Raw genomic sequence first — 17,818 nt, 5'->3', positions numbered from 1 at the left:
AAATTAAATTGTGGCTGGTGTTCGAAAAGGCTTACCGCTAGAGGATGGTCTATTTCCAGGAAAAGTGGCAATCAAATGTAGGTAATGGCTGAATTAATTTTACAGTCAGTTCATAAACTTGCACAAACATTTCCTTGTCTGCAGGGCATGTAGACTAGGGAGTCCATTTTTTTTTCTCTGACCATTACTCTTGATCTTTGGCGTGCCACTCAAATTTTGGGGCCCTTTGCAGAGGATTTTTTAAAAGGTACAAGACTCACAAGGGTTTAAAAAATTCAGAGGAAAGTTGATTTAATTTTTCTTACAGATAGCGGCGTTCTTTTTTGTTATTTACAATATGTAAACAAGGAGTGGCAAGACATAAAAACATAAAAGTTGAAATGAAATATGTCCTTAATAGCTCAGTTATTCCTCAGCTTTAAGTCACACAAACATTCTTGATCATTTGTATCACTAAGAAGGCTATGTAGAGTTTTAAAGAGTCTTCCTGGGAGATGTAGTGACAAAAAACATGAACTAACAAGAATTTCATAACAGGCTGTGAATGAGTAAACCCACAACATGTTCACAAATGCCAAAACCTCATAGTATAAAGTAATCTCCAAATTTCCAGAGGTACCTATAAGTGCAGGGATCACATTAAAGAAAAAAATGACTGAGCAGACAAATTCATTTACTTTTGCACTATACAAAACTCACCTGTGTGTACAAAAACAGTATTATCTTTGCATATTTCATATGAAAGTTTGTTTCGGCCTTTGTACAAAATCATGTGTAGATTAAAAAAAAAACAAACATTAAATGACAGTCAATAATGTACACAAAAAAAACCACAAACAACATCAAGCACCATCTTATGTCCTCAACTGCCTCAACTGTAGTGAACTAGGCTTGAAAGGAGTGTAGATTTCAAATGTCTTTGTAACCAGAACTTTGAAAAGAGGGTGAGAAAAGAAACAAGACCCCGATCCAGAATGACCCTTGGTTCCACCCCGGCTATCAAGCCCGTAACCTTTTGAGGAACTCCGCAGAAGAGATGTAATAATAACGCGTGTAGTGCTCTGGTTAGGAGACTGAGACGGCGGCGCTGGCCCTGGTGTTGTCCGCTGTCGGGGAGGGGGTTTTGTGCGTGGGCACGCTGCCTGGGGGGGAAAGCTGAGGTTTCGGCGACTGGCCCGTGTGCTTGGCAGCTGGAGCTGTAGACGCGTCCTCCTCTGGTTCTTGGTGAGAAGCCGTGGCTGTGGGAGAATGAGAGAGACATGGGGGTTTGGGCTTTGGTAAATATGAGTGGTGGCTAAATGTACACGTGGGGTAGAGAAGCCATCGGTGAACGGAAGTTGTGATATGCGAGCAATATATTTGAGCGATCTTGGCAAATGGTAATCTTGCTGCCAATGCATGTGTCTGTGTGTGTGTGTGTGTGTGTGTGTGTGTGTGTTTTTGTCTGCATGCTGCATACCTGACTGTGTGCAGGACTTCATGTGTTCGGGCCAGTGGGCCTGCTGGCAGGGGTAGTCGCAGTAGCTGGTGTTCCAGCAGCAGTAGAAAATGGCTTCCTTCTTGCAGTTGGCGCACCACTGCTTCTTCTTGGTCTCATCCACAGCCTGCTGCTTCTCTCCCTCCATCTGCTTTCTCACCTCTGACACCAGCCGCTCTCGTTCCTGTTCCAGACTCTGCCTCATCTCCGCCATGGTCAGCTCTGCACACAGACACGTGCAATGAAACCACCGTGCTGTGAATTTGCATGCGCGTATGTGTAAACACACGCACACGCACACGCACACGCACACACACACACACACACTTTACCCAAATTATGTTTCATTTCCGAAAGCTCTTGCTGATGTAGCCACTGTAGCTTCTCAATCTCGATCCGTAACCTTCGGATCTGTGTTAAAGCAATGAGTTACTGCATCTTATCAGAGAAGAGCACAAACCATCAAACAGATTCACATTCTGAAGAAACAGTCTAATGAAAAATCTAAGTCTAGTCTACTAGTTTAATGCATTTTTTGTCTAGTTGTGTAAATTAGATACATTCAATTCCTTCTTTTTGTACCGTAACCAGCAGAACTAGATGGCAAAGGGAGTCACACCTCAGCAATAGTGTTTCCTGTTGTGCTTTTCGAAAGGTCGTTGTAGATCTCGGTCATTGTTCCTTTAATTGCATCCATCATCTACAAAAATGAAGGAGATAAAATAACTCCAACAATTCAAAAAATATGTTGAAATGTAATTGTATATTATATATACTACATAGTATATTATTATATAGAATAAACAGACATATTTAAGTCCTGAGGATGTAGCACATGGACATAACAGTGAGGCATCACAGAACTCTCCTCCGCGACACTGGGTCATCAGCGTGCATTAGAGCATGGCTGTTTGTGCTGACTTACTTTTGAGGTGTACTTGGCTATATCAGCGGCTACGTCCGCAGAGGCAGGTGGGGCGAGGAAGTCTCCAGCCAGGGCGGAGTTGGAGGAACCAGATGAGGGGTCTTTCTGCTGGACGGCTGGCGAAAACAGAACAGTCACTCTGGGTCCAAATCACTATACAAACGCTTCGCAAAAAGTGACCTTTACATTCAGTTTCAGCCATGATAACCTAATCTGTTTTTGAAGGTTTCCCTCTTATGTAGCTTTGTCCACTCTGTGTCGCAGACTCCAAAAGTCTGTGACAGCCGGAAAGAAGCCTCCTCGTAACAGTGTAATAGTGAGAAAGACGTGGCCTTGCAGCTTCAAGCAATAGTGCAAAGAACTGTGGGAGAACCCCATGGGAAAGTCAGCTCGGTGTGGGGCAGGGTGGGGATACATGTCACAGGTAATGGTTTCGTTACCTTTCACAGATTGCCTGGTCTGGTAGCGGGTGCTAGAGTTGCCAGGTGCCGCTGGGCTCTGGGGCTGGGTTTGAGGCTGGGAGGCGGACTGTCCACCCTGCTGCTGCTGTCTCTGGACCTTCTGCAGATGCCACTTCTGAGACGATGTCTGGAACTTGCTCCCGGCCTGGGTCCAAACCACGGTCGGCTGGCCAGGCTGCGCCGCCTCCTTGGGCAGCAGAGGGCGCTGTTTCTTCACAGCAGAGGAGGGTGGGGCGGAGTTAGGGGTGGTTGTGGAAGGGGCCACTGGCACGCCTGATGGGGCAGCATCGGGGGTTGCGTTGGTGGAGGTGGACGGCTGGACGGGCGTGCTGTTTGGAGGCTTGATGACAGGCTGGGCCGAGTCCTTCGCGCTGGGATTGGAAGGCGAGGAGGAGAGAGCTGGGAATGAAGAGACAGACGCGCTGGCAGCTTTTCCTGAACAGAGATGGCAGAACGGAAGAGAGGAAATAGGAGAGAACTGAAGTATGAACCACTGAAGTAAACACATTACACCTCCACCAACTGCAATACAGGACAGAGAGAGGAACCGGGTACCTTCAGGTTTGATGGCCACCGGGTCTTTGGCTGCAGAGCTCAGAGCCGATGGTGCCTTTGGTTTCTTCCTCTCTCGTCCTCCGTGGTCCTCACCGAGATCGATCACCAGCTCCCTGTCAGAGTCCGAGTCTCCTTCCAGGTCCCCGGCGGCCTTGACCTCCTGCCCAGCAGAGAGCCTCTCTCTCTGGGGCTGCTGCTGTGGGCTTGTCCTGGCCTTCTCCTGGGACTCCTTCTCCAGCATGCCAGTGGGTTGCTTCTTTTTCGCCGGTGGTTCGGAGGCTGCCTTGTCTGCCGCGACCAGAGACAGGCCCTTGCCATCCTGCGGCTGAGAGGACAGAGACCTGGGCCTCTTTTTGGATTCTTTATGGACGCCGTTGTCGTGGTTGCCGTTCTTCGGGCCATGCTCCTCTTCGCTGGCGTCCTCACTGTCGCTGGAGTCGGACTTGTCCGAGTCGTCCGAGTCGCTGTGCTCCACGCCCCTGTACACGTCTTCTGAGATCTCATGAATGCCTGCGCAGTTTTGGATCAGAAAGCAAAGCCCGTTGCGTGGTGCTCAAACACAGGGTTAGAGGGTGAGCCGTGAACATGAGGAAGGGCCGTCAGGCGTGGGGCTCTTACCTAGCTGGGCCTTGCAGCTCTCGATGGTCTTGTCCAGGCTCCTGGTGGGTTTCTTGGGTGAGGTGAGCAGCATGGAAGCCCCTTGCTGCTGCGACTGCTGCTGCTGTACGCTCTCGCTCAGTTCCTTCAGGTCCATCTCTGCTTTGACACGGTCTGGGAGCAGAATGCGGACGTCAGACGCGACCACAAACCCTGAACTGCACTGCTGGACTATTTTCTGGTGATCTTGGTGTCATTTTACCAGCTCTACTTTGTGTAACCCTTTTTACAGTGTGGATATGGCCACACATAAGCATTACTGAACTCGGCATACGCGCCCCAGTGGGGTCATGGCCCTAAAGAAAAATGACCCCAGGTGGCAGGACATGTCAGGACATGCAGCGGTTTTTGTAAGACTCACCAAGATTGAGGTTGAGGATGCTGCCAGTGGCCTGACTCCGTTCCTGTTTAACAGCTACTGGCACGAAGGGCTTGGGGCTGCCTGAGGTCTTCAGAGATCCAGGGGAAGCTATGACCAAGAAAGGCAATGGAACCATCCATTGATATTCCATGTGAGATGGACAGTACCCCATCGAGCACCAATCTAAGTCCCGCTGACCAAAGGTCAACATACGCATTCACAAAACCGCAGCTTTGCGTACCTGTGAAGTCCATCGAATCTTCTCCCGCGCTGTAGTGACTAGAAGGCATTCTTGTTCCTCGCTCCGAAGCCTCCTGCTCGAGGTCCGACCCCGTGTGCACCGAGGAGTTGGTGCTCATCGGAGACCTGGGCATGTCCGTCAAAGAGATCCGACGTCCCGCCCCTGCAGGCATCATACTCTTGCCGAGGAGCATTTTGGGAGACGCGGTCATGTCGAAGTTGAACTTGATTTTCTCCTGCTTGTCCTGCATAGCCGTGCCCTTCCTGGGGTTGCCTGGGTCCAGGAGCATCTGAAACTGGTTGTTGGGCGTGTAGGGCGTTCTGAACGGGGCATAGTTGAAAATTCCATATTTCTTGCGCACGTTTTCCACATAGACTTCCATCTCTTGCATGGCGCTGTTGAAGATGCTTTTCGTCTTCTTTACGGAAAAGGGGATCTCTTTTGACATCAGGTAGCAGTTATTAATCGGCACCCAAGCTCTGAAATAAAAAAAAACCCCAAAGATTTCATCAAGTTGAGTGATGTCAAGTTTTCAGACAGAATCCTAGTCTCCGTGCCTTTGCTAAGTCTGGGCTGGGTTTTCCGAAGCACAATGATCACTACATATCAGTTAAGTTTGTATTATTTTTGAACTTGAGTTTAAACAATGTGTTTGGTGTGCAGCGAGTGAGCTGTGTGTAGAACTGTGTGCAGAGACCACAGTGGGTGAGCTGTGTGTAGAACTGTGTGCAGAGACCACAGTGTGGGAGCTGGGGGATTTATGGTCTGAGCTGTGTACAGAGACAACAGAGGGTGGTCTGTGGGCAGAGATCAAAGCAGGTGATCTGCGTGGAGAGACCACAGCTGTTGATCTGTATGTGCAGAGACTACAGTGCGTGTTCTGTGGGCAGAGACCACAGCGGGTGATCTGTGTGTAGACACTACAGCCGGTGTTCTGTGGGCACAGACCACAACGGGTGATCTGTGTGTAGACACTACAGTGGGCGATCTGTGGGCAGAGACCACAGTGGGTGATCTGTGTGTAGACACTACAGCAGGTGATCTGTGTGTAGACACTACAGCGGGTGATCTGTGGGAAGAGACCACAGCGGGTGATCTGTGTGTAGACACTACAGCGGGTGATCTGCGTGTAGACACTACAGCGGGTGATCTGTGTGTAGACACTACAGCCGATGTTCTGTGGGCAGAGACCACAGCGGGTGATCTGTGTGTAGACACTACAGCGGGTGATCTGTGGGAAGAGACCACAGCGGGTGATCTGTGGGCAGAGACCACAGTGGGTGATCTGTGGGCAGAGACCACAGTGGGTGATCTGTGGGCAGAGATCACGGCGAGCTCACCTGTCATGCTGGCCAAAGAAGCGAGCGTCCACCTGGCCATCTTTATCCCGCAGGGCTTTAGCAGGCCAGAAAGGGAAACCTTTCAGTTTAGCCCACACCAGTGGATGGGGCTGGGACTTAACCCCCCCCCCCACACACACACACACACACGCACACACACACACACACACACACACACACACACACACACACACACACACACACACGCAAAGTCATCATCTTTAATTCTCAATTTACATTCATTAAATAGTCAAAAGACTTTAAATGACACTGTCCTTGTAATTCAGTCCCAGAGGAAGTTCAGTGTACTGGTCCATAAAAGGGCTGAAAAGGCCGATCTACTTACACAGGGTTCACAGAACCAGTTGTCCCTCTTTTGGCAAGCTGACAGGTAGCACTCCGGACAAACTTCAATTTCATTCATCTGCAGATAGAAACATGAAGAAAGTGTCTGATAGACTGCAAGTACAGTGGACTTCCCTGTACGCTACAATAAATGTGTCATTAGGCCACTCTCAATGTGTGATACTCACTTCATGCTCACAGATCTTGACAATAACTTTTGCTGTTGCGGTCAGTTTATGATTCCCTGAAAAAGAGACATTTATAAAAGTTAGTGGTGAGGACTTCTAATAAAGTGTGCTGTACTACATTTTAGAGAAGAGCCAGTTTCACCAGAGAAACAAAAGATTGGGGGGGTGGGGGGCACTATTTTCATTAAAACCTCGAAAGGCAAAAATAGTCCTCAGTCTATTCCACTTTATGTGTGTAGTTTGTGTTCATAATATTCATATGTGTGTGTGTGTGTGTGTGTGTGTGTAAATTTTGGAAATGTGAAATTCTGTTACCAGCTCAAATCACTATATTAAAGGAGGAAATAGGTCAAAGGTGACATGTACAGTCACAGTTTTAGCTGCGTGTGAGACACTGAGCTGCTGTTGGCCTCCGTTCTGGCAGGAAGTCCAGCATCCAGAGCAGGAAGTCAGAGAAGAGAGATGCCTCTTTTTTAAATATATATATTTTTAAATAAATCAAGTATATTTCCACTATATTTTCAAGTATTACTTTGGCCTCCAGGGGCCGCCACTGGCCCATGGGACCATGGGGCCAAGCACATGGCTTGGGACACAAAATCAAATGCCGAAGTTTTCCGTCTTAACTGACCTCCGTTGTAGATAATACAGTTGTGCAGGATCCATTTCACATCGGCCAAAAAGGCCTCTGTGCACCCGTACATCTTCTTCTTGATATTCTGCGGAATATCACAGCATGCGTCGGTTTGCTGGCTCAGTGCAGATATAGAGCAGAGTATACATGCCTGTCCATGGAGGTGTTTGGCCCACTGCGCTTGTGCAAGTGAAGCTTTGAGTTACCTTCTCTAAGGTGCAAAGGTCCATGGGATGGAAGATGTACTCTGCATAGTCTGGATGCTGCTCCAGAGATACAGGCTTCTGGAAGGGCTCCGTCTACACATCGGAAATTATGCATAAGTATATTAATAATAATAATAATAATAATAATAATAATAATAATATTCCCCAAATCACAATGGGTTTTTATCAAGGCCAGGACAAAGATACTCCTCTGTATGCCAACAGAAATTGCAAGAAAACATTTGTTAACACCTTCATCCTACATTCCTAAGCCATAGAGTTCAATTGAGCCAAACAAGCCTTATATAAGACTTATTTAACAAAGAACAAACACAACATTTTGCGCAGTCATGTTCATGGAAAAAAATGTTCATGTGAAGCCTTATATTTACTAACTAGTGTTTAAAGTGGCAATAACTTCAACCAAACGCTTTAGCAGCTGACCAGTCATTTACAGCTGTTCCTGCTGCACTGTGGTATATATTCCAGTCATTTACAGCTGTTCCTGCTGCACTGTGGTATATATTCCAGTCATTTACAGCTGTTCCTGCTGCACTGTGGTATATATTCCAGTCATTTACAGCTGTTCCTGCTGCACTGTGGTATATATTCCAGTCATTTACAGCTGTTCCTGCTGCACTGTGGTATATATTCCAGTCATTTACAGCTGTTCCTGCTGCACTGTGGTATATATTCCAGTCATTTACAGCTGTTCCTGGTGTACTGTGGCATATTGCTCTCTACAGAACTGTTTGGGTCCACTTTTGGGACGACTTCCTTGAACAGCCTACTTGAACAGATCATGCCACAGAATTGCCACAGAGCGACAGCCTGGACTAAGGTTTGGCCATTGGAAAACTCATGGTTCCTTCTGTTTCAGCCTCTCTGCTGGTAATTCAGCCTTGTGTTTTGGGATTAGTGTTTTGCTGCATCAACCGATGTCTTTGGAGTTTCAGATCAGAGACAGGCGCGCTGATGAGCTGCGACAGTTTCCTCCTACAGCTTGAAATTCAATCAGCTCTCAAGAATAACCAGTCAGTCCAGGCCACATGGAGTAAAGCAGCCACATGTCATCATCCCAGTATACTCCCTCCATCATCCCAGTAAACTCCCTCCATCATCCCAGTATACTCCCTCCATCATCCCTGTATACTCCATCCATCATCCCAGTATACTCCCTCCATCATCCCAGTAATCTCCCTCCATCATCCCAGTAAACTCCCTCCATCATCCCAGTATACTCCCTCCATCATCCCAGTAAACTCCCTCCATCATCCCAGTAAACTCCCTCCATCATCCCATTATACTCCCTCCATCATCCCAGTATACTCCCTCCATCATCCCAGTAAACTCCCTCCATCATCCCAGTATACTCCCTCCATCATCCCAGTAAACTCCCTCCATCATCCCAGTATACTCCCTCTATCATCCCATTATACTCCCTCCATCATCCCAGTATACTCCCTCCATCATCCCAGTATATTCCCTCCATCATCCCAGTATACTCCCTCCATCATCCCTGTATACTCCATCCATCATCGCAGTATACTCCCTCCATCATCCCAGTAATCTCCCTCCATCATCCCAGTAAACTCCCTCCATCATCCCAGTAAACTCCATCCATCATCCCAGTATACTCACTCCATCATCCCAGTAAACTCCATCCATCATCCCAGTAAACTCCATCCATCATCCCAGTATACTCCCTCCATCATCCCATTATACTCCCTCCATCATCCCAGTAATCTCCCTCCATCATCCCAGTAAACTCCCTCCATCATCCCAGTATACTCCCTCCATCATCCCATTATACTCCCTCCATCATCCCAGTATACTCCCTCCATCATCCCAGTATACTCCCTCCATCATCCCAGTAAACTCCCTCCATCATCCCAGTAAACTCCCTCCATCATCCCAGTATACTCCCTCCATCATCCCAGTATATTCCCTCCATCATCCCTGTATACTCCCTCCATCATCCCAGTATACTCCCTCCATCATCCCAGTAATCTCCCTCCATCATCCCAGTAAACTCCCTCCATCATCCCAGTAAACTCCATCCATCATCCCAGTATACTCACTCCATCATCCCAGTAAACTCCATCCATCATCCCAGTAAACTCCATCCATCATCCCAGTATACTCCCTCCATCATCCCATTATACTCCCTCCATCATCCCAGTAATCTCCCGCCATCATCCCAGTAAACTCCCTCCCTCACGTTCCACAGCTGGGATGAGGGTTTGATGTGGTCTACGGCATTATACATGTAGTATTATGCTAGGTACATTTATCATAAAGTTAACCTTTCTTTTCCCCACAGTAGTTTCCTCTTTGCTGTTCTGTGTTGTTTTTATTGTAGCCTGAAGACTACAAATGTTTGCGTATGCAGGGAAGATCTTTCCCTGCATTACTGGGATCTCTGTTCTCGGTATGGGTTTCTATGGCACATGTGCTCTGGGGGACGGTGACTCCTACACAGAGCACTAATAGTGCTGAATTTCTTCCAGTTGACGGTCATAATCTTTAGAAATCCATTTATAACTCTTTCTGGTCTTGCTAGCTTCTGAAAATTTTATTCAAATGTATTCTATCATTCCCATTGACCTACAGTGCATCTTATTCTCACATTGCCATGGCAGTGTATTGTGAAGCACAGGTAACGATTGTTTTGGCTTGTTATTACTGTGATTTAGAAGATCTGATCACATTTCAGTTGTGCAGACCTGCAGGTAGTTCTGTAGACTTCACAAACGTCTTCCAACTATACCTGCTCATATTCATTATAAAGACTAAAGCCATAGGTCACTTCAATACAAAGCAAAGGGAAGATCAACATGGAGAACTATCTAGCGTGCGGTAAATAAAGAGAAGATCGCTCCTGGGTGTGAAAGCTTACCCCGGGCTGCTTTATTTTCTGCAGCGCGAACTTCAACAGGTAGGACAGCTGTTCCAGGTTCAGCATGGTCATGGCTTTGCTCTGCGTCTCAATGCACTCTGCTACAGTTATTTTCTGAAACAAAGAGTTGGAGCCTTTTAGACAGCATCTTTGCGCCTAACGTACACTGGCTACTGTTTTAAGCAGCTGCAGTCTGAGGCAGCAAAAGCAAAGCTAGGACATGTATGCAGTGGGAACTCTATCATATGTCCGTTGTGGCATTACGGTCAAGGTTTAAGAATTATTCTGCTGATAGAATGGTTTCACAGATCCAAAACGTACCTACGATGACAGTGGAAATGTAAGAATTTGCGTTAGTAAGCTATGTATAGATTCTGTGGAAGCATTCAACGTTTCCACTGCATCTAGCTGAAGTCTCCACTAATTTAGCAAGTTAGCAAGTTTATATGCGAAACCAGCAGAACTGGTTATGGAAGGTTGGTAAGAACATGGCAAGTCCTGACATCTCGACAGACTCGCGTCCAAGGTGTCGCATCATTACTAATCACCTCGCACACTAGCACAAGCCAGTGCTCTGTGCTGCAACCGTGTGCCCTGAACCCTAACACCTCACTCCTTCCCACCGGGTACCTCACACTCAGGACAGAACCAGTCGCCCTCGGGCTCTGCGGCCAGTTTGAGGCACTTGGCGTGGTAGACGCGCGGGCAGAGCTCACAGCAGAGCACCTGGCCCTCGCGGTGGCACACCCAGCAGTAGAAGTCGTTCCTCCCGTCCTGCGGCACAACATCAACAGGGTCTGTGGTGAGTGCTGGCTGCTTGGCATAGTAAAAGGGACCATGTCTTAGCTCACACTGAAACGCAGGCAAGAGAGACAGGGGCAGGGGGAGGGGGAGGGGTCAAATAAAACACACGCCACAGGACGGCAGGGGAAAGAAGTAGCAAGGCTTCTGCAAAAGTCAACAAGAGCACGCGCAGTCAAGTACAGGCACAAGCGAGGGGCAGACAACCCTCGCGCTGGAGAGACGCGCGGTAAGAAGTTCAAAGGTCAGGAACCGCAGGTGACGCGGAGAGTGTTGTTCTGGAGCGTTCCGGTGCAGTGCCGGGCCGGGAGCACCGATAGCTCTCTCCAGGAGGAGGGTTGACTGCTTTCCTCACAAAGCTACAGATACCAATTACAGACACTGCCTGCGTCAAAAACCGAAATATTGCATATCGTTATGAACCAGACGATGGACAACCCCAAAAACGGCATACTAAAACAGTTCGGTTTAGAACAATTTGGATCATTTTAAATATTACACCCATGAATATTATAAAATATTTAGAATTTTCAAAAACTACATGATATTTTTAAATGTCCAAAACTACATTCTGTAGAAAAAACTACATGAAAATATATTTGGTTATACCTTTTCATGTTCTACTGTTCTGCAATTGGTATCTTGCATGATATTTACAAAAGCTACAAACAGCACACCAACGCAACTGCAGTACATACAATTCATTCTTAATAATGCTAACATACTGAGCTAGGATCAACCTGAGTGATAAAGCAGATCAACACCAATCATCTATAAAGCCTCAATCTAAAGTAAATCAGAAGACGTAGTGCTTAGCTAAACTGTCCTTCCTTTCTTTAAAAATCGGTCATACGTTCAAGAGCAGAGCTTTGAACAACTACAATTAAACTACAGTGTCCGGAGAAATCACACTCTGGATGCAAACAGTGCTCCTCCAGGTATTTGTGCAAGACTAAAGCAAACTACCATACCATCACTCAGTATGATAATTCGTTTATCACAGTTTTTAACAGAAGCTAATACAAAACGGGAATATCCGGTGTTTTTAGTTAGGCTGGCCTCTACCTGGTCTTTGTTGTTGTTGGTGACTAATCCGGGTTTCTTTTTCTTCTTGATGGCACTGGGAGACGTGTCAGAAGGTGAGTGTCCATTCGAGGAGTGAGGTGGGCTGGGGGCCTTCCGCTTTTGAGCAGCCAGCGCAGACTCTGCTGATCCTAGATCAGGGACTTGGCACAGTGACGAAGGGAATTTTTAATGACTCGGCATGAAAACGGCCATTACACATAAAAAGCAGAAACGAACACCCATCTTGCACTCGAGAGGCCCGACTGTGCGGCCTTGTCAAAACCCGGTGACAACGTCCCGCTCGCCAACGGGTATCGCTAAGACTTTTTATTTCAAGAAGGATATTTTCCTCCTGTACTCCCATACAAATTCAAACTGATTTATTGAATTATATAGCAGGGAAATGGCACATGACATCAAACTTACCCTTAGGTGGTATTGATACCTCCATCCCTTCACCTACATCGGACTCTGTCTTAATCTCCTCCTCAGCCAAACTAGTGCAAGAAAAGACAAAGGGAGTTGAGACAGGGAACATTAGAGAGACAAAAACAGTGTGAGAAGGTCAGGACGAGTCTCACAAGGTTCGCTCCTCGGATAGAAACCCAAGGTGATGCAACTGAATCCCAAGAGGTTTGTTGTTGTTTAGTACAGCAGCTCGCTACGCCAGCTTGTGCTAGCACCGTGCGAGGGTCTTCTTCATTTCGGTCACTTGTGAGGTATTGTGCGCAGACACGGGAGTGCCGATGCTCCCGACAGCAGCAAAATAAGGGCAATTCCCTGGTGACCCCCTTGTGTCCCCGCTGGGCCAGTCGCCTTCGTGAGGCTTACTCTAAAGTTCAAGCGTCTCCTAGCCGACTGGGCTCCATCTGCTAACTGCTTCAATGCGTTATTCCCATTACACAGCCGAGTGATGAGAGGACTCGACCGCACTAAAAGCCGAAGACCACCAGCCACTGGCAGACCCTTTTGCCGTTAGCGGGGGGCATCAAGCACAGTAGTAAAACATTGAAAGTGAGAATGAACAGCATTTGCAGAATTCTTAATCCATTCAAACAGCTCCCCCGCCTCCCCCAAAAGAAAGATAAAGAAAGACAAAGACAGGGCCCGGTTATCTGCCCAGAGTGCACGGCCTGTGGTTTCGCTGAGCGGGGGAGGAAAGGGGGCTGTGGGCGTCATGGCCGACGCGGCTCCTCCAGAGCTTTAGCTTCACTCGTCTCTTCCGGCCACAATGGGGAACAGGCCAGGCAGCTTAGGTCTCATTTAGCCACCAGCTGGCATGTCCACAGAGGTAGGACCAACAAATACAAGCTTAACCACCGGGAGGGGGAGTTGGGGTAAAGCAGAGGTGCTCCCTAGGAAGGCACATGGGTAAATGACAGGCAGAGGAACCAGACTGCAGGAAGGATAAAGAACCGAGGGTCTCGCCGTGCCGTGCTCCTCAGCGGCGCACCATTAGCATGACAGCCGAAACCGGAGCTGAAACCCAATCCTCCCCGGGCCTTTCTTTTGCCACGAAGATCCGAAAGGTATAAGCTGGAATTAGCATGGCGGCAGACAAAGGCACCCGTCACGCCACGGGACGAGAAACCGGCGTTAGAAAAGTAGCGTCCTTTCGACTGTGGAATGAGAGGGCGTGTCAGGCGACGCTGGAGGAATGCATCGGGGCCGACACGCTCCCTTTGTTTCAGTGGCAGAGCAGGACTAGGTAAAGGGAGCTGAAAGCACTCAAACACCACTAACACTTCTCATGCAGTTCCAACGAAAAGACAGCTAGTGAGAGTCGGCTGGACAAAGGAAAAGGCCACAACACATTGTCCACGTCAAGGACCACAACTCACCTGATTACAAGTAGGCCTCAACAGTCCAGATGGCGTGTTAAGTGTTCTGGCTGATAGAAGCACCACCAACCAGGTGGGCTTTTGCTGGTGTAGGGGGTGATTACCACAAAACGTGATTCGGAAACGCCCGAGAGGAAAGCAAAGAAGTCATGTCTTGGCAGGCCTTTGGGGCCTTTCCCTGCTGGCCTATGGTGAAGCTGCGTGTGCCATCACTTTTTCACACGCGGGCCGTGCAAGCCACCAGCCTGTTCATCAGTTTCACTCCCTGCATGAGAAAGGTGTGGTGTGGTCACAAAGTCCAGGCTGCCAGCTTTGGGTAGAGGAGGATCTAGATGAGAATGTCAGCGTAAACAAGACAACAGGTCCTGGAACAGGTCCTGGAATCGATCCGCGGGCTGCTACAGGGAAAAACAAAAAACAAAAAACCCGCCACACTGTCACAATGAGCTCCACCAAACGTACACAGGAAAAAAAAAAAAAATCAAACCAGAAAAAAAGGGCAAAGTCTTCTAGAATGTTCTAAGGAGTCAAACGACTGCTTTCATTGTCAACAAAGGCCATCCGATCTGAGGGCCCGTCGACAGAGGAGAAATGGGGAGAGAGTCGGCTGTGAATGTGGAGATAACTGGTCAGAGAGTGAGTGAGCTGAGGTCTCTTTCCCCCCCCCTTCTCTCTCTCTCTCTCTCTCTCTCTCTCTCTCTCTCTCTCTCTCTCTCTCTGCTCACAGGAAATGAGAATGGCTGGTGCTTCCCCTCCCCCACAGCTCTTCTGAACGTCCCCCTCCCCCCTCCCTCTAGGCCTGATCTGGCACGTCCACGCCACGGGAGCTTTACAGTAAACAGGAGAGCGAGCGAGACAGAGGCAGTCGGCACAGGTCAGTCCCCAGAAACATAAACAAGTCAAATGCAGCTAAAGGCGAATGTGCCAGCGAATCTTTTTGGCGGTTAGACGGACCGCAACAAGAAAGAGCCCTTAAAAAGGGGATTTAAAAGAACATGGAGAGAAGCCCAACGCCCTTCATGGCAGTAATCAAAGAACACAAATATTACATCCCAACATAACCGGACTGTTTCTCTTTCATCGACTGCGCTGAAAAGCTCTCGGGCTCAGAACACGGTGGATTCCCCCGAAGGCTTCAGTGACACGAATCCTGACGCGCTTTCCTTGACAGACGTATGACTTGCAACACCTGCTGTTCCAGGCAACACACAAACCACCTTATATAAAAGCATTCATTTCAATTTTGGAAGAAAAAAAAAAAGAAAGTGTATGAATAAAGACTAAATGTCTTTTACTAACAGTCCTTCAGAATAACCAGAAACGTATAATCATACCTTCTCTTAAAGTACAAAGATGATGTATTTTCCATTTGGTGACCTGTGCTTGTGAATCAAAGATGGTTGTGTAATTTTCCAGAACAGGCCTCTTTCTGCTGCACTGCCTGAGCTCCGTGTCTCCAATTGGCTGAGATACTGACATAAAACCACCTGATTGGGTGCCTGGGTGCTGCCATACTATCCAGTGTTTATAATTCACTCTCTGACACAAGAACACAGCGAAATGCTCTGATTCTACATAAAATCTAAAGACGTTATCAGATAACCAGAGACAATGGTTCATTTTAACCTTAACCAAAATCATATGCTTTAACTTTTTAAAATATTTTTCTGTTTATTTATTTCTTTAGAGTTCTCTCTGTAAGCACTGTCGAACAAAAGAAGAGTTTAAGGAGATAAAGAGAACTTAGCATGGTTCTGGCCTTTTGATGTTTTATTTTTCTTTGACTCAAGACAAAGGCTTGAGACAATCATACTGAAAGCCTTGTTATCGCTTAAAATCACTGTGGGTCTGTACCGTTGACAGGAAAAGAAAAAAAAACCCTCTTAGAAGCGCTGGGATCCGTTCAGCAAGAAAACGTACTATTAACCTCTCCTACAGAAAAACTGGCCATCACAAAGGATTAAAGTGTATTGGAATAAAGACAAAGTAATGATGGAGTAATATCTGCATTTTCATAATCGGGGAGGGCACAGTCGTCTCTGCCATTCCGGCTCGTCACCCAGCATGCAGTCGCTAGAGAGAGAACGTACCAACGCCGGGCCGCCCATAGAGCAGTATGTTACCGGGGCCGAAGACATAGTGCAGGTCGTCGTCCATTGTGTGTTCTGGGACACAGCCGAAAGGACAAACACTAAAGGTCAAAGACCTTTCACCGCGAAAACCAGTTCTGCGTGAGACAGTCGGCCCTGCCTCGAGTTGCGCGCAGCGCGGCCGTGTCTGAGAGACGCCGCTGGTGTCACGCGTGCTTTCGCAGTGGATCCCCCAGATTCACCGCACAGAGAGATGTGGGGAGATAAGAAGGCAAGTTAAACACGCAAGTGTGCCGGACTCTTTCTTACTGAGTCTCTCCTTCTCTTATCAAACTCCAACTAACCAAATAAAGGGGAAAAAAAGAGGATTTAATACCCATTGATTAGAAAAAACAACAACAAAGCAGACTAAATGAACTAAACGTCTCTGCCTGCACAGGATGACAAGGCATACCGGATTCGGAAACCTGCGAGGCATGTGTCAGGCACAGTTTCGCTGACATTAGGCTTCCTCGTCCGTTTCTGTTTCGTATGCCACCATTTTCTCTGCCAGGCTCAGTGACACACAAGAGGACAATGAGCCCAGGCGGCCAGCTCACAAAGGAGACCCGGCAGGCAGGGAGGCAGGCAGGCAGGCAGGCAGGCAGGGCTCCCCTCCCCCAACTGCACTCCAGCAGCGAGGGGGTGGGGTGGGGGGTTGTGGGGTTGTGGGGGGGCGGGGCAGGAGACGGCCTCGCTCCTAATCCCCACTGCAGCTCGCGGTTCCTGGGGAATGCACCTTTTGCCAGATGTTTGTTTGCCTCTTCAGCAATGAGTAATGGCCGAGCGAGTTTGCTCTGTGGTCACGTGACATGCACGGGCCAAAGCTCGGGAGCGAGGGACAGAGCAGAGGAGAGAAAAAGCCTGCTTTTCCTCCTCCTCCTCCTCCTCCTCCTCCTCCCACCCCCACCCCTTTGCCCTGTTTTTCTGTGTGAGAGGCCTTTGCCAAGGCCTTTTACTGTAGATCCAGAAACTGAAAATGAACAGTTGTTAACAGGCAACGTAAGTAGTCAAAGGTCAGACAAGGAGAATAAAACAGAAAGCTTACCTCTGTGGATGCATGGCTGAAAAGTGTAATGTCAATACTTATGAAACATGGAGGACAGTCTCAGCCTTTAGACAAGGGAGGGCTCTCCTCTCTACACCCAGCGCTCAGGCCTGTATGATCAGAGCTGGGCCGTGACTGGCTACCCTCCCACTGACAGGATGTAAGGCCACAGCTGATTGGCCAAATGGCTTCCTGAGTAATTATCTTTGTTCAGCGCTGGCAGGAGCAGGCAGAGAGCAGAGGGAGTGAAGCAAAGAGAGAACTAGGCCGTGTTTTTTCAAAAAATACATGTTAAAACGGCTTTTCTTTGTAACAGGACGGAGAGTAAAATCGGTGTTTCCAATCAGCAAGGATCAGAAAATTGGACCCTTTTTTTTGTTGTTGTTGTTGTTTTTCTGGTGAAGGCTATGTAAAGCTGCAGGCTTCTGATAAATCCCTCCCCTTTACACAGACATTTGAGGAGACACTTTTAATGTAGTGAAAAAAGAGAACCGCACACCAGGTACATAATAATAATAATAATAATAATAGAATTTTTATTTATAAGTGCCCTCTAAGATATCCAAGGTCACTGAACTACCATCTGCAGTTCACCCAGTTTGGCATTTCCAATAACATTTGCTGTAATTTGGGACCTTTTAAGAA

The 17,818-nt window shown here is 47.7% G+C and overlaps 1 protein-coding gene across 5 annotated transcripts; it reads right to left on the bottom strand.

Annotated features, from left to right (window-relative positions):
* Positions 1-265: 265 nt before the first annotated feature.
* On the bottom strand, positions 266-17,302 carry prkcbp1l (protein kinase C binding protein 1, like). Of its 5 annotated transcripts, none has more exons than XM_027008410.2 (20): positions 17,174-17,302; positions 12,582-12,652; positions 12,156-12,316; positions 10,920-11,141; positions 10,290-10,403; positions 7,391-7,483; positions 7,182-7,269; positions 6,551-6,606; positions 6,364-6,441; positions 6,018-6,133; positions 4,678-5,156; positions 4,437-4,544; positions 4,037-4,189; positions 3,419-3,928; positions 2,843-3,298; positions 2,403-2,518; positions 2,097-2,177; positions 1,810-1,888; positions 1,460-1,699; positions 266-1,238 (listed from the first exon to the last, which is right to left on the bottom strand). In XM_027008410.2, exons 1-20 carry the CDS (start codon positions 17,185-17,187, stop codon positions 1,066-1,068), a joined length of 3,408 nt encoding a protein of 1,135 aa, XP_026864211.2. In that variant the 5' UTR covers positions 17,188-17,302; the 3' UTR covers positions 266-1,065. The 5 variants fall into 5 exon arrangements, with proteins under 5 accessions (XP_026864211.2, XP_026864214.2, XP_026864210.2 ...); XM_027008413.2 differs by having other exon boundaries at positions 10,920-11,063; XM_027008409.2 differs by lacking the exon at positions 17,174-17,302 and adding an exon at positions 15,331-16,620.
* Between the last annotated feature and the right edge of the window lie 516 nt (positions 17,303-17,818).

This window comes from Electrophorus electricus, chromosome 24 (genome assembly GCF_013358815.1).
Source record: "Electrophorus electricus isolate fEleEle1 chromosome 24, fEleEle1.pri, whole genome shotgun sequence".
Taxonomy (NCBI): domain Eukaryota; kingdom Metazoa; phylum Chordata; class Actinopteri; order Gymnotiformes; family Gymnotidae; genus Electrophorus; species Electrophorus electricus.
Note: the sequence above shows the minus strand (reverse complement) of the source record. Positions and strands in the feature narration are given on the sequence as shown.